The following is a 13,351-nucleotide window of genomic DNA, read 5'->3' as shown; positions in this document are numbered from 1 at the left end:
AAAAAAGAAACAAACTCTGATTGCATTTATATATTACAATTAGCCATTAGTACAGTTATCTTATCTGTATCCCTTTTTTTTTTTTTTTTTTTTAATGACAGTGGTGTGTGTAACCAAGAAAGGGAAAGACGGGGGAGTAACTTTAATCTTTTTCAAAAACAACTCTGAAGCAAAATAGGATTTTGGCTGCTAACAATAAAATTTATATGTACTAAGTATTCAGCAGTTACCTATAACTCACACTACTCCATACAGCGCCTAAAAATAATTTGAGTGCTTTGATGCAAGTTTACATTAAGCTTCCCCAAAACATACAATGCAAAAAGCATTGTAAATATACCTACATATAAAAATGCATAATACTAAAGCATCGTGTGCAGAGAAACCTTAACACTAGGACCAATCCACAGAGTCTTCTTGGGGCAGCTAGGTTAGGAGGTCAAGTTCCTCCTACAGTCAGGGAACAGGACAAGTCACAGCACCTGCCTGACATGCTGCTTCCCGTATACAGTGCAAAAACCCCACCTAGCAACCAGCGCTGCGTGTGCGAGCGCAAACCATGAAGAAGGATCGCACCCTTTCAAGTGCTGCCCCCCCCCCCAGAACACAGACTGTCACCTTCGCAGGCATTTGACCAGCTACAAAGAAGGAACCAAAGCTCTACACACACAGCCAAATATAGAGAAAGAGTACAACAGCCTCAACAGGAAAACACGCAGCACTCTCAGGGCACCCGGAGCTCACCCACTGTCACCTTCAGGTCCACCTCAAACCAACAAACTGCTTGGGTCACACCTACCCACCAGGAGGCTGCTCCCAACACACTGCTTGGCCCCTCACGCTTGAAAGGGCAGCTCCCTGACGCGCTTGGTCTGCTTGCCACCATGGGGCAGTGGGGGGGAAAAAGAGAAGAGAAGGGACACCACTGCACTACTACCCTAGAGCCTCAACAAGGGCTTACACCTGTGGGGTTGAAGAGCAACATCTCAGAATACCGCTTTGTCCTTTCCCATCATTTACAGGGAAAAGCAACATCATCACATTTATTCATGCCATTACAGGCTTTGCCTACCTTGGCTTTAACCCTGTCCAACTCCTTTTGCAACCGCAGTTTGTCTTCCTCCAGGTCACCGCGATAACGTGTGGTAACTTCCAGTGAAGCTTCTGACATTGACTGCTTTTTAAGAGCATCAGCAAGCTCCTGCTGCAGCTGTCTGACCATACCCTAATGAAATAGTTACATGTGTATGAGGAAAAGGGTAGGAACATGACATATGTTTTTACTTTTACCTATTAGATTATATAATTACATCAGTTTTCAGAGTGAACTCAAAGATGAGCAATTTTGCCCACGACTAGCGGGCATCTGCACAGCTGATGACTGCTATTCATCTTTGCCAACTGAGGACATCTAAACTATTGCCATCTCTTACTGTGGGTTATGGTTTTCTTATATAAAAATGGCTAAGTATTATTCTTAGAACTATACACAAACATATGTGTGTATATATATATATATATAAGTAAGTATGTATGTGTGTGTATATATATATATATATATATTTTTTTTTTTTAAGCAAATACTCAGATGCAAGTGCTGTAATTTGACTGCAGATAGTACTCTGATTACTCTGATCGTCAAAGCCAGGGCTTCATATTGGATCATTCTTTATGCTATTCTTCCACTACACAAATATCAACAAATTAATAAGTATATCTGAAAGCTCTTTCAAAGTACACTACGTATATACTGGATCAGATCCTCTTGCAGTCTTCTTAACCAAGCTCATTTTGAAATAAAATTGTCTTTATGCAGACAATTAGGTTTACTAAAATCTATGTAGTTCACATATTCCTACCATCTACAAAAGAAACCTACTATTGTAGTAGTAAGAATATAACGCATTTCACAGGCTAAAATGACTGACAGCTCTGCTAGAGTCGTCATTCCCCCCCAACACACACACACATTTAAAAATAACTGACAAATGAGAAATAAAGTGGTTCAAGTGTTTGCCTTGCTCAGAGATTCTGGATTTGTTATTAAGAGGCAAACGTAATTCCAGATCACTACTGAAATCACCAAGGGATACAACCTTACACCAGAGCGCCCAACTATTGAATGTGACTAGTTCCTGTTTTCCAGCAAGGAAAGGAAGATTAAACAAAGGTAACCCTTAAATCATCACTCTACCTGCAATTACAGCACATTATATATGGCCCTAGAAGTAGCATCCAAAACAACTCATATTTTTCTTCCCCTCCTCCCATTACCCATAGCTTTTTCAGTTATCTACCTACTCCTCACTCCTACTCCCACCTTTATTCTTCTCTTCCACCCGTTTTCAAACTGCACAAAAATCTTTCTACCCAAGTGCAACACTTGAATCACGCATGTTTCAGACACAAAATCACGCTAGCACTCTGCTGAAGAGCACATTTCATATGCATGCACTGTGTCCACTGGTAGAAAGCTAGTTCTACTGATTTCCTAAGGAGTCATCCTCTCTGGTTTTTTGGGCTTTCAGAGAGCCTCACAGGAAGAGATACAACTGCATCATAAGATACAGAAGAAAAAGCTTAGGACAGTGTCTGAAAATAACTTATTGAGGAACTGTCAGCCCCCTTATAGCCCTCAAAACACATACATAAATTAACACCTGGACAATATTGATGTTTTTCAATTTCAATACCAACTTGTGGAGAAGTGATCCTTTCTCATTAAGGGATAAAATAAACTCCCTTTTTTTCTTTGCTTGGGATTCTGTCATCAGTCTCTTGTCAGCTCTTCTCCTTCCCTTCCTCCACTGGTCTCCACTCATCTACAGTCCACTTATGCTCCATCTCCTCCTCTCAGTCTTACTTCACAACAGTTTTCCTCAGCATTCTCTCCCCTCCTTCCCCCATCACTTCACTTGTCTGCATCTTCACTTCTCAACTCTTGCATACCGGACGGATCTTACTGTTATATCACGCTCATTTGTGACACCAGTGCAACCGATACATATAAAATAAAACGACTCCCTACAGCACAAAAAGGATTAAGTTAAAGAGGTGAAAAAATGCTAAAGAACAGTCACCATTTCTTAATCTAAGTTTAGACTTGGATGCCTTTTTCTGTTCTCTGCTCAGATGTGAGCATTGACAGCCGGTCTGCCAAAACTTTCCACAATCCCAAGAGAAACACAACATACCAGAACAAGCCAGCAAGGTGTATTCTCATGCATGTACCTTATACCTGGCAAAGTTTAGAAATGTAACATAATTTCAAGAACTGACAACTATTAAATTGTTCTTTGTAAGTGTATCCTTTACCTCTCTTTCTACTTTGTCAGCCTCATGTTTAAAGACTTGTTCTCTTAAATCCGTACATTTTGCATTTAATTCCTTGTTTCTCTCTTCCATCAGGTAAACTTGCTTTTCAGTATCAGCTCTCAGTTTATTGAAAATATCATTAAATCTGTCCTGGACATCACTCACTACTTTTTCTTTGATGATCCCCTTGTTCTGCATATCTTCTAGTTGCTGACGGAGTAAAAGGTTTTCACTCTGGAGCTGAGCCAATCGCTCCTGCATAGATTCTTGTTTTATCATATACTTGCTTACTTGATCTTTCTCAAGTTGTCGAGCATGATCACATTCTTTTGCCTGACATTGGGCTTGACTTAATTCTTTCTGTGTCATTTCTAAAAGCAGTGTTTTTTCTCTAAGCGTTTGTTTCAATTGGTGAAGTTCATTTTCTAGACTACTAGCTTTGCTCTCAGCTTTACTCAGCTGCTGTGACAAGCTCTTGCTGGTTTCTCGGGCATCAGAGAGGTCATGATGGAGCTTTTCCTGCAAACGGAGCCATTCATCACGTTCTCTCTGGAACGTTCGCTCAACATCGCTTTTTGATGCCTGATGACGTTCAAGTTCTTGAACAGCAGAGCTCAGGCGGGAGCGGAACGATTCAATCTCTGTCTCTAGCCTATCTTTGCTTTCTTTTGTCTGTTCCAGTTTGGAAGTCAGTACTGCCGACTCAGTCTTTAATAAGTTCAGCTGTCCATTGTACTGAAGAACAGTTTGTGTTAAAGCTTCCTCGTTTAGTTTAAGTTCCTTTTTAAGATCTTCATTTTTTTCTTTCAAGGTCTCATTTTCTTCTAAATATTTTGCTTCCTCTTCCTGGCTCCTAAGTCTTACTTGATCAACTTCTAGTCTTAGTACGGAAATTTCATCTTGCAGTAATTGATTTTTGTACAACAGATCCTTTTCTCTCTCATTATTCTCAGTCACCTAAGTAACAGAGAATATAAACGAATAGCCAGTTGGGAAATGAATCTACAAGAATGTTTGAGCATCAAACTGCATTTTAACTTTTGTAATACTGAAGCTTGACTTCATACAGTAGCTTAAGTATTACCAGAAATATGACTCTCATCTCTGAGCCCATGCATGCGTACAATGAACATACATCCTGGAAGTATAATATACCCTTAAAATCTAAATGAACGCCCCAAGTGCAAAAAGTCTTCCTCTCCCCCCCCCCCCCAAATCCAGTTACTGTAAATAATACAGTTACTTAAAATGTCTTAAGTATAAAGTTTTTAAAATGAGAGCACTAGGTTGTACATGCATGGTATACTGTCTATTATAGGCCTTTAAAATATTACCTTAAAGGTAAATTTAGTTGTGCCATGAAATCTGGTAAAACAGAGCTAAAAAGGATATTTTTCTTCTCTGACATTTAGCTGAATTGCACTAAATATTACGGTGGTATTGAGGAGAAGTAGCATTAACACTAAGAGTGAGCTATACAACTCAAATCAATTATCGCTGGAACATATACTCTTATACATTTCCAGTTTATTATATTTCAACTTTTTTCCACATTAGCATAGTCATCCAGTGTTTATTGGTCAGTGTAGCACAGAACAAACAATTATTTGAAGCACTGGATGTTCACAGTAAATTCAGTAAACTCTTTTCAGGATTTGTTTAAAGAGAGTTTATGATCACTTTTTTTCCTCCAATTATTCTAATTCCTAGATATTCCTTCACATAATTTTAATTTGTGGAGGTGGAAGAGATACCAAATTGTTTTTCAGTAATTTTGATGAGGATATAACTAATTCAAAAAGCCAGCAACAGGATCAGATGCTGCAGCGTAACTAAAGCATTAAGAGATACTGCCAAATGACGTCTTTCCTAGTACCTAGGTACCTGAGCACTGCTAGAAAGCTTAAAATTGATGATAATGTCTATAAAATGAAAAGATAGCAGATAACTTAATAAAATTGGGTAGACAGTGTCCTCTTTTGCATTGGTTTCCTATTTGCACACGCATTTCAGGTATATTAAAAACTGATGCTGCGCTCCAGAATTTGTAAAGACATAAGGAAAAATAAACAAACAAAATGGTATTTACACAGTTAAATTACATTGATAAACCAAAAATGAGCTGGCAAAAAGGACAAAAATTATTACCAAAAAAATTTAATAAGTCTTTAGAATGAATATAGTGGACTGAAATAAATTAGAAATAGAATTGCCTACCTCTGAACCTTTTACTATAGTTCTCGTTTCTTCTTCTATTTCCTTCTGTCTCCAAAGATGGCTGTTCAAAATTCCTTCTTGTAGCGCCCTGGCACTCTTTTCTTGAGAAAGCTGTCTCTGTGTTTCATCACGCTCTTCTTCAACCTACCAGAATATATTTGAACTACTTAAATCTTGAGGAAAAATAGAGCTAGCAACATTTTCCCCATTTTATTCTCCTTTGTCTAAGGAAGAACTCTTTCAAATATTTTTGCTTCTCCAAACTTATGATAATCTATCTTGCACATCTAGATTTAATATCCTTTTGAAAAAAACTCATTTGGAAGAAAACTTTTCTTTTTTTTTTTAAACTGCTGTCAATTTCTGTGGCCAGGGGCCAAACCTTAGTTCTGAGATCCTCACTGTGGGTTGTGTAGATTCAGCTGCTTGCCTGTTTAATTCCTGGTTGTTTGTTTATATAAGACAAAGAGGTTGCATATTTTACACTCATGTGAACCCAAAAGCAGCATCTAGGTGCAAAGCAGCTGAATATATATATTAAAGAAGACATATTTGCCTTTTAGGGTAGTGTATGGAAATTCAGTAAGAGCCATTTTGTCTCTCCTAGGCAAGCACCACAGGCTGAAAGCAAACATCTCATGGGCTACCCCTACTGAATCATCTGATTTAGATTGCTCTGAATTGAAATGTATTTTTGTTACTTAAGTAACTGGGAATGAGAAGACTAAAAGAAAATTTCAAAGTAAATATCAATCAGCTGTATCAGCTGTAAACACAATCTCTGTGTTTGAAAACAAACATGTTTAGATTCCTGACTAAAGCGCGTAATTAGTAGACATCTGATTTTAGCTCAGAAAACCAGTATTACAAAAGTTTGATGCTTAGTGAATCACTGATCTATAGCAAAAACAAATTTAATGAGACTACTATTCTTAGAAACATAACTCCTCTTCCACAAACAAGCTATCTCTTTCTTTAAGCATACTGGAATACAATGTCAAATAAAAAGAAGCAGAAGAACAGAAGACAAGTGTCTAAATCAATATACCTGTTTCAAGAGCGTTCTCAGTGTCATTAACTCCATTTCTAAATTCCTTGAGTGTAACTCAAGCTGTTGTTTCTCCTCCATCTCTTTACAATAGTGATCTTCTTTCTTTCTTAGCTGTTCTCTGGTTTTCTCATATAGCATTTCTACTCTGAGCCTCTTTTCCTCTTCTTGTTTCAAAGTAAATCTGGGATTTAACAAAGATTACTTGAGGAACAAATTCAGACAAAGAAACCTCAATCCTATTTGCATATCCAAGTAAAGCATTGATCCAAAAAAATGAATATTCCACACCGTGAACTTGCAGATATAACTTAAACCATAAAAATGTTACATCCTTTCAGTTTATTTCTACTATAATTTCTTAAAAGAATTGTAACTTCATTCAATTAGTGATATCAGTTATATAAGATACAGATATAATCCATGAAGTTATATACAAAATAAATCATGTATTTTTAAATTTACATAGGTAAATGTACAGAAGTACACATATTTCTATAAATGCAACTTGATTTAAAAGGAGATTATCTGTAGTTTGAATACATTCACTACAGTATAGACCACATCCTTTATTTGGGTTCAAAACAAAAGACCAGAACTTGACATGCTGGATCATAAGGGGCAAAAGGAAGAATACTGCCTTCTTCTCCCATCCCCCACTACAGCTTCTCTACAAGTATACATACACAGAAACATGGCAATTTACTATAATTTAACGTATGCTTTACTAGATTAAAGCATCATAAACTTTTACTATGAAAAATCTACATTTGCTTAATATGTTGAGCATCTCCTACATCTTATGGTTTCACAGTGACTGCAAGTAATACTGACAAAACAACATACCACTTATCTAAGAATTTTTAAAGAGCCTTCTGTAAGACTAAAATAAACTACTGACCATAGAGAAAGGAAACAGTCTGTATTTACTCAAGAATGAGGTCAGTGATCAAAAACAGGCTTAGAAACATATGGTGTTTAAGCTTTATAACATTGACAACTGCAATTTTTTGAAACTCAGTGGATCTACACCCGGAAGAAACAACACCAATTTAATGTTGAAGCAAAAAACCTTAGGAAGATAACTTTTAAATAACTGAAACACCTAGATGAAAGGACAGAGTGCCTCCTCAGCAAGTTCGCTGATAATAATAAACTGGGAGGAGCGACTGATACACCAGAGGGCTGTGCTGCCCTTTAGAAGGCCCTCGACAGGCTGGAGAGATGGGCAGAGAGGAACCTCAAGAAGTTCAAAGGCAAGTGCAGGGTCCTGCACCTGGGGAGGAATAACCCCATGCACCAGTTCAGGTTAGGGGCTGACCTGCTGGAAAGTAGCTCTGCCGAGAAAGACCTGAGAGATGTGGTGTACAACAAGTTGACCACAAGCCAGTAATGTGCTCTTCTTGTGGCCAAGAAGGCCAATGGTCTCCTGGGGTGCATTAGGCAGAGCGTTGGCAGCAGGTCGAGGGAGGTGATCCTGCCTCTCTACTCAGCCCTGGTGAGGCCACACCTGGAGTGCTGTGTCCAGTGCTGGGCAGTACAGGAGAGACGTGGAGCCCCTGCAGCAAGTCCAGTGGAGGGCTACTAAGAAGACGAAGGGACTGGAGCATCTCTGCTATGAGGAAAGGCTGAGAGAGCTGGGCCTGTTGAGCCTTGAGAAGAGAAGACTGAGAGGGGTTCTCATCAATATGTACAAATATCTGAAGGGAGGGTGTAAACAGAATGGGGCCACATTATTTTCTTATTTTCAGTGGTGCCCAGCAACAGGACAAGAGGCGACAGGCATAAACTGAAACACAGGCAGTTCTGTCTGAATGTAAGGAAAACCTCTTTTACTGTGAGAATGACTGAGCACTGGCACAGGTTGCCCAGAGAGGTTGTGGAGTCTCTCTCCTTGGAGATATTCAAGTCGTCTAGACAGAGACCTGCATAACGTGCTCTAGATGACCCTGCTTGAGCAGGCAGGTTGGACTAGATCATCTCCAGAGGTCCCTTCTAACCTCAATCATTCTGTGATTCTGTGTGATTCTATTATAGTTTTTGCAAGTGTAGAGCTAATTCTGTTTTAAAAAATATAATGCACATTTTTTTCTAAATAAATTGTTGTTATTGACAAATAGTTGGCAACTTTGAAATAATTGGGGGGGGCAGTCAAATCTAGGTAAAGTTAGGATCAAATCTAGTTATTCTTTTTAGACACAAATTGGGATCATAGGACAATTCATGGTTGGAAGAAACCTGAGGAGGTCTCTAGGCCCACCTCCTCCGCAAAGCAGGTCCAACTCCGAGTTCAGACAAGGCTCAGGGGTTTATTCTGGAAAGTCTCCAAGGACAGAGACTGCACAATCTCCCTGGGCAACCTGTTCCACTGCTTGACTGTCCTCATCATGAAAAAGTTTCTCCCTCATATTCAGTTGGAACCTCTCCTTCTCAAGGAAGGACCCAGCTTAGTCTTTCTCATACGTACTGGCAGGCTGCTGTTAGGTCCCACCAAAGCCACCTCTTCTCCAAGGCTGACCAAGCCCAGCTCCCTCAGCCCCTCCTCACAGCACAAGCGCTCCTGCCCCCAACCTGCTTGGGGGCAAGCTCTGCTGAGCTCGCTTACTCACTGTTGAAAGATCAATCTCTCTCTAGCATTGGGGGCCTAAAACTGGACTCCGACCTCTAGATGCAGTCCAACGAGTGCTGAGTAGGAGGGGGATAATCACTTCCCTCAGGCTACTGCCTGTGCTCCTCTTATTACAGTCCAGGAGGCTGCTGACCTTCTTAGCTGCCCGGGCACCCTGCTGCTGCCTCACACTCAGCTTCCTCTCTGCCCAGACCCCCAGATCTTTCCCAGCAGAGCTGCTCCCCAGCCAGGCAGTCTTCAGCATGCCTCACTGCAAGGGGTTCCTCCTTTCCACGTACGGCACTTGGCATTTGCCCTTGCCGCATTTCATAAGGTGCCCTTTGGCCATTCTAGTCTGAAATGATGTAAAGAGTGTTTAAAAAACCTCACACTAGCTACATCTAGTTCAGGAGTATGGGGAAATGGGCAATCCAAAACTTGACTTTCCTTCACAATCATTTCCAATTAAAAAAAAAAAAAAAAAAAGAGAAAAGAGCACTAAGCTCTATTCTGAGTTTCATTCTGCAGAGAAGCCAGAACTCCTAAATATTATATGCCAATAAAAATTGCAAAGACAAGGAGACATTAAACAACTTTTATATACCCTCATAAACCTAATCTCTCTGAGCTCTTCTCTTGCTTAAAACAAAATAAAAACAACACCTAGATGATTTTAGATGGTCCAGGCAATTTGTTTTTCTGACATTATGTCCTTTAAAGTATGACTGATTGAAAAAGAACAAACCCACAAGACTAGAAACTCCTCATCCTCTCAACTATACCATCAGCATCTTCTGGAAATGAATAGTGAAAGGATAACACATGTTATGGGAAAGCAAGAGTACACACTTAAGGCTTTGGATATCATTTTTCCATTCCACTTCTTGATGAGCCAATATGGATTTCAAATCTTGAGTCTCTTCCGCTATTAATTGTGACTCCTCCTTTTCACTTTCCAATTTTCTTAATTCTCTCCAGAGCGCGGTGTATCGATTTTTTTCACGTTCTATTATCTGCTCATATTCAAGAAGTATGTTTTGAATTTTCAACAGACTAGCAGAACCTATTTGGAGATTTAAAAATATATATATAGAAAACTGCATATATGCACAAATACTTTCCAATGTGCAAGTTATTCATTTCATACATTGTCAAACAAAGTTTTAACATAGTTTAACAGAAATAATAAATGATATGTATGCATATATAATGCTATGTATATGCATGCAAGCATATTATGACAATAGATTTTATATATATTTAGCCAAGCCAATACTCTGCTATTTGTCAATACCTACTGAGAGGCAGAAAGGGGTAAAAGGAAGATCTATCTTGCTAACTTTTGATGACTACATTAGAATGAGTTGAACTGCAACTTACAAGCACCTTCTACTCCACTTCTGACTAGAGGGAACTAACGGTACATAATTAAGGTATGTCTGCTAATAATACAGACCAGCACCTAAAGTTAGGTGAGATGAATTCCGTATCAAATGTGGAAGAGGTCTGCACTTTCTGGGCACCTCTGATCATGAAAAAACATTAGATCAAAATAGAAAAATAAAATCCCTGGGATTCTATACAAAGAAATCATGTAGAAGAGGGGAGCAAGAGGGGAGCAAGAGAAAAAAAACAAAACACTTGTAACAGGTGAAGATAGTGATTTGAAATTAACCTGTATGATCTACACTCAGCTGTTCTATCAGCAACATAGCTTCTTTGTACGCTGAAGTTGGCAATTCAACATCCTCCATAGTTGTGTCAGATGACTGAGTTAAATCAAGGTCAGTTACATCCATTTGTATTCTGACCTACAAAAAATATAGGTTTTTTGTATACAACAACATATTACTATAGATTATTACAAATGCAGGAATGATTTGTTCTCTCATCCACTGCCCACAGATTTAGCTCAAATACAATTAAGTTGCACGCAAGCAGCAATTTGTGTATCTGGTGAACTGCTATATAAACACTAGAGTGGCTAAAAGCTGATAAAAAATATTTAATTGAGAAAGTTATTTTACAGTACCTTGTTCTTTTCACTCCCTCTTTTTGTTGCAGATCTAGAAAACAGAAATATGTTTTGGTACTAGAATGCTTACATTACATTATGAATAATATGAAATCAAGTTTTCAGAGCAATTTTAGATAAGTGAATTAAACTAAAATTTAATAGAAGAATTGTGTTAGATATAGCTGAAGACTAAAAAAACCTTACCTGTAGTATGTCTAGTGGAAGGCTATTTTATCATAAAATATTAAGCAAAAAGTTGAAACAAGCATCGCACTCTTTGGAAATGGCCCTTTCCTCAAAATGATGAGACTCATGCAGCCACATACGCACCTACACCTATTAATTATCTATCCTAACATTTCTTTAATATCAGAGCTTTAGCTTCATTTTCAGCATTGAGATTCTTTTGCTTACAAGTCAAAGCATCATAATTTTAGGTTCTCTAGTCATGACAGTCTCTCTATCAGCCTGATGACTGACCAGTACAGCTTGTTTACACAGCCATTCTGATCATCTTTGTATGCAAGACCTTCCAAGTTCACTGCTCAATTTGAGGTAGGAGGCAGTTTCAGGCAAACAAAACAGAGCAAGTTTAAAAAAAAAAAAATTCTTCAGGGAAACCTGCTGTTCAGTAGTAAGTAGCTGCCTTTAACCAGTGTTCACAAGCTCTAGCTTGTGTCTCCTTCTTGCTGCTTCACGTGTCTTACATGGTACAACACAACGCTAAGTCAAGAGATCCCTGAACTAGTTCCAGGAAACCTATTCTTTATGTTGTATGCACAGCAATTATAGAGATACAAATGCAAGTTCCAAAGAGTATACAGATATCTTAGAGCTGCATTATGAAGGGGCTAGTTAACCTTCTCTCTCTGTCTTAGGAGAGGCATATGAGATGTAAAGAAAAGAAGGAAAAAAATTTGAGAGGCCTGCAATTAAAAATATTTGCGTTTTCATGCATCTTCCTCCCCTTTTTAAACATAAAAATTATATATATTTACAGATGCACACATGTGCACATCTACATACACATTCAGGTAATTTAGCAGTTGTGCACATCCAACCTTATCATTAACTTAATTAGTGTGTTCAAAGCATCCTAAGCAAGAAGGAAGCACTTCAAAACACAAAAGGCATCCAGTACTACTGTCACATGAAAGACGTATCACTGTACACATTAGGTTTACAAAATTTTTACCTTTAGTTTTCAGGTCAATTTTTATTATGTAAGTTTTATTTCTAATATTCCTTATATTCAGTACCTTCCTTCATCTTGGGACGTTTCACTGAAAGTGCTATCATCCAGTACTTGAAAATGAATCCCACTGGAAGACCTCATCTGCTGATTAGCCTTTTGCTTTGAAGTCTGCTTTTTATTCCCATTTTTCTTTGCACCTTTTGCACTTGGGGCAGATTTACTACATTAAAAAGAAAGAAAAAAAACAGCTGAATACCTGTAAGTAACAAATTTTTATGAAAAAGATGCACTTTACATGATGCTCAGAAACTACTTAGAAAAATGTCTGTGATAAAACACAGGCTTGACTCCAAAGATGCTGAAAGATATCCAGGTATTTAAACTCCTTCTAGAAAAAAGGGGGAAAGGTGGAATCTGATTTAGACTCAGGTAAGCTGGAACACATTTCCACTCCCTATTAGAAGAACTGCAGCCTGAAGGAAAGATAGGAAAAACACTACTGTTTGGGCTTATGTAAAAGTATCTTCAAATATCTCTCATGAAGATTCACTGAAGTAGATGTCCCTCATGATTTGCAGTCTACCTTCTACCTGACATGCATGCATTTTGCAGACAGCCTGGAGTCATCCAGAACAATCAGAGGAGACAAAAAGCAGTCTTGCATCAGTAAGACTTTGCTCAGCTGGTGGTGTTCCTGCAAATCAGGATTATCATCCCATATTTCAGACCTGAGTAAAATTAGTCCTTTCTAGTCAGTGTTCCAGAGCACCAGGCAACATTTGGAAATATTGCATAAACAGTGTCTGACCAAAAACAAACAAACAAACAAACAGTTCCCTCCTCTTCTATACAGACAGTTATGTTTGTGGAGGTACTTCTCTACTTCAAGGATTCGTGGTTTCTTCACAGAGACTCTTGGCTGTCTCCCTCACGGGCAAACCTGGCTTGAAC

The 13,351-nt window shown here is 38.6% G+C and overlaps 1 protein-coding gene across 5 annotated transcripts in view; it reads right to left on the bottom strand.

Moving 5' to 3' along the window:
• Positions 1–13,351, bottom strand: part of ANKRD26 (ankyrin repeat domain containing 26) — a 65,030-nt gene that overhangs the window by 18,101 nt on the left and 33,578 nt on the right. For all 5 annotated transcript variants that reach the window (XM_068932498.1, XM_068932507.1, XM_068932514.1 and 2 more), the window contains 8 exons: positions 12,465–12,620; positions 11,221–11,254; positions 10,864–10,999; positions 10,038–10,251; positions 6,581–6,764; positions 5,533–5,676; positions 3,316–4,272; positions 1,073–1,225 (listed from right to left, as the gene is read on the bottom strand). In XM_068932498.1, coding sequence (XP_068788599.1) covers positions 1,073–1,225; positions 3,316–4,272; positions 5,533–5,676; positions 6,581–6,764; positions 10,038–10,251; positions 10,864–10,999; positions 11,221–11,254; positions 12,465–12,620 — 1,978 coding nt within the window. The remainder of the gene's footprint in view (positions 1–1,072; positions 1,226–3,315; positions 4,273–5,532; positions 5,677–6,580; positions 6,765–10,037; positions 10,252–10,863; positions 11,000–11,220; positions 11,255–12,464; positions 12,621–13,351) is intronic.

The sequence above is a fragment of the Struthio camelus genome, chromosome 1 (assembly GCF_040807025.1).
Source record: "Struthio camelus isolate bStrCam1 chromosome 1, bStrCam1.hap1, whole genome shotgun sequence".
NCBI classification, from domain to species: domain Eukaryota; kingdom Metazoa; phylum Chordata; class Aves; order Struthioniformes; family Struthionidae; genus Struthio; species Struthio camelus.
Note: the sequence above shows the minus strand (reverse complement) of the source record. Positions and strands in the feature narration are given on the sequence as shown.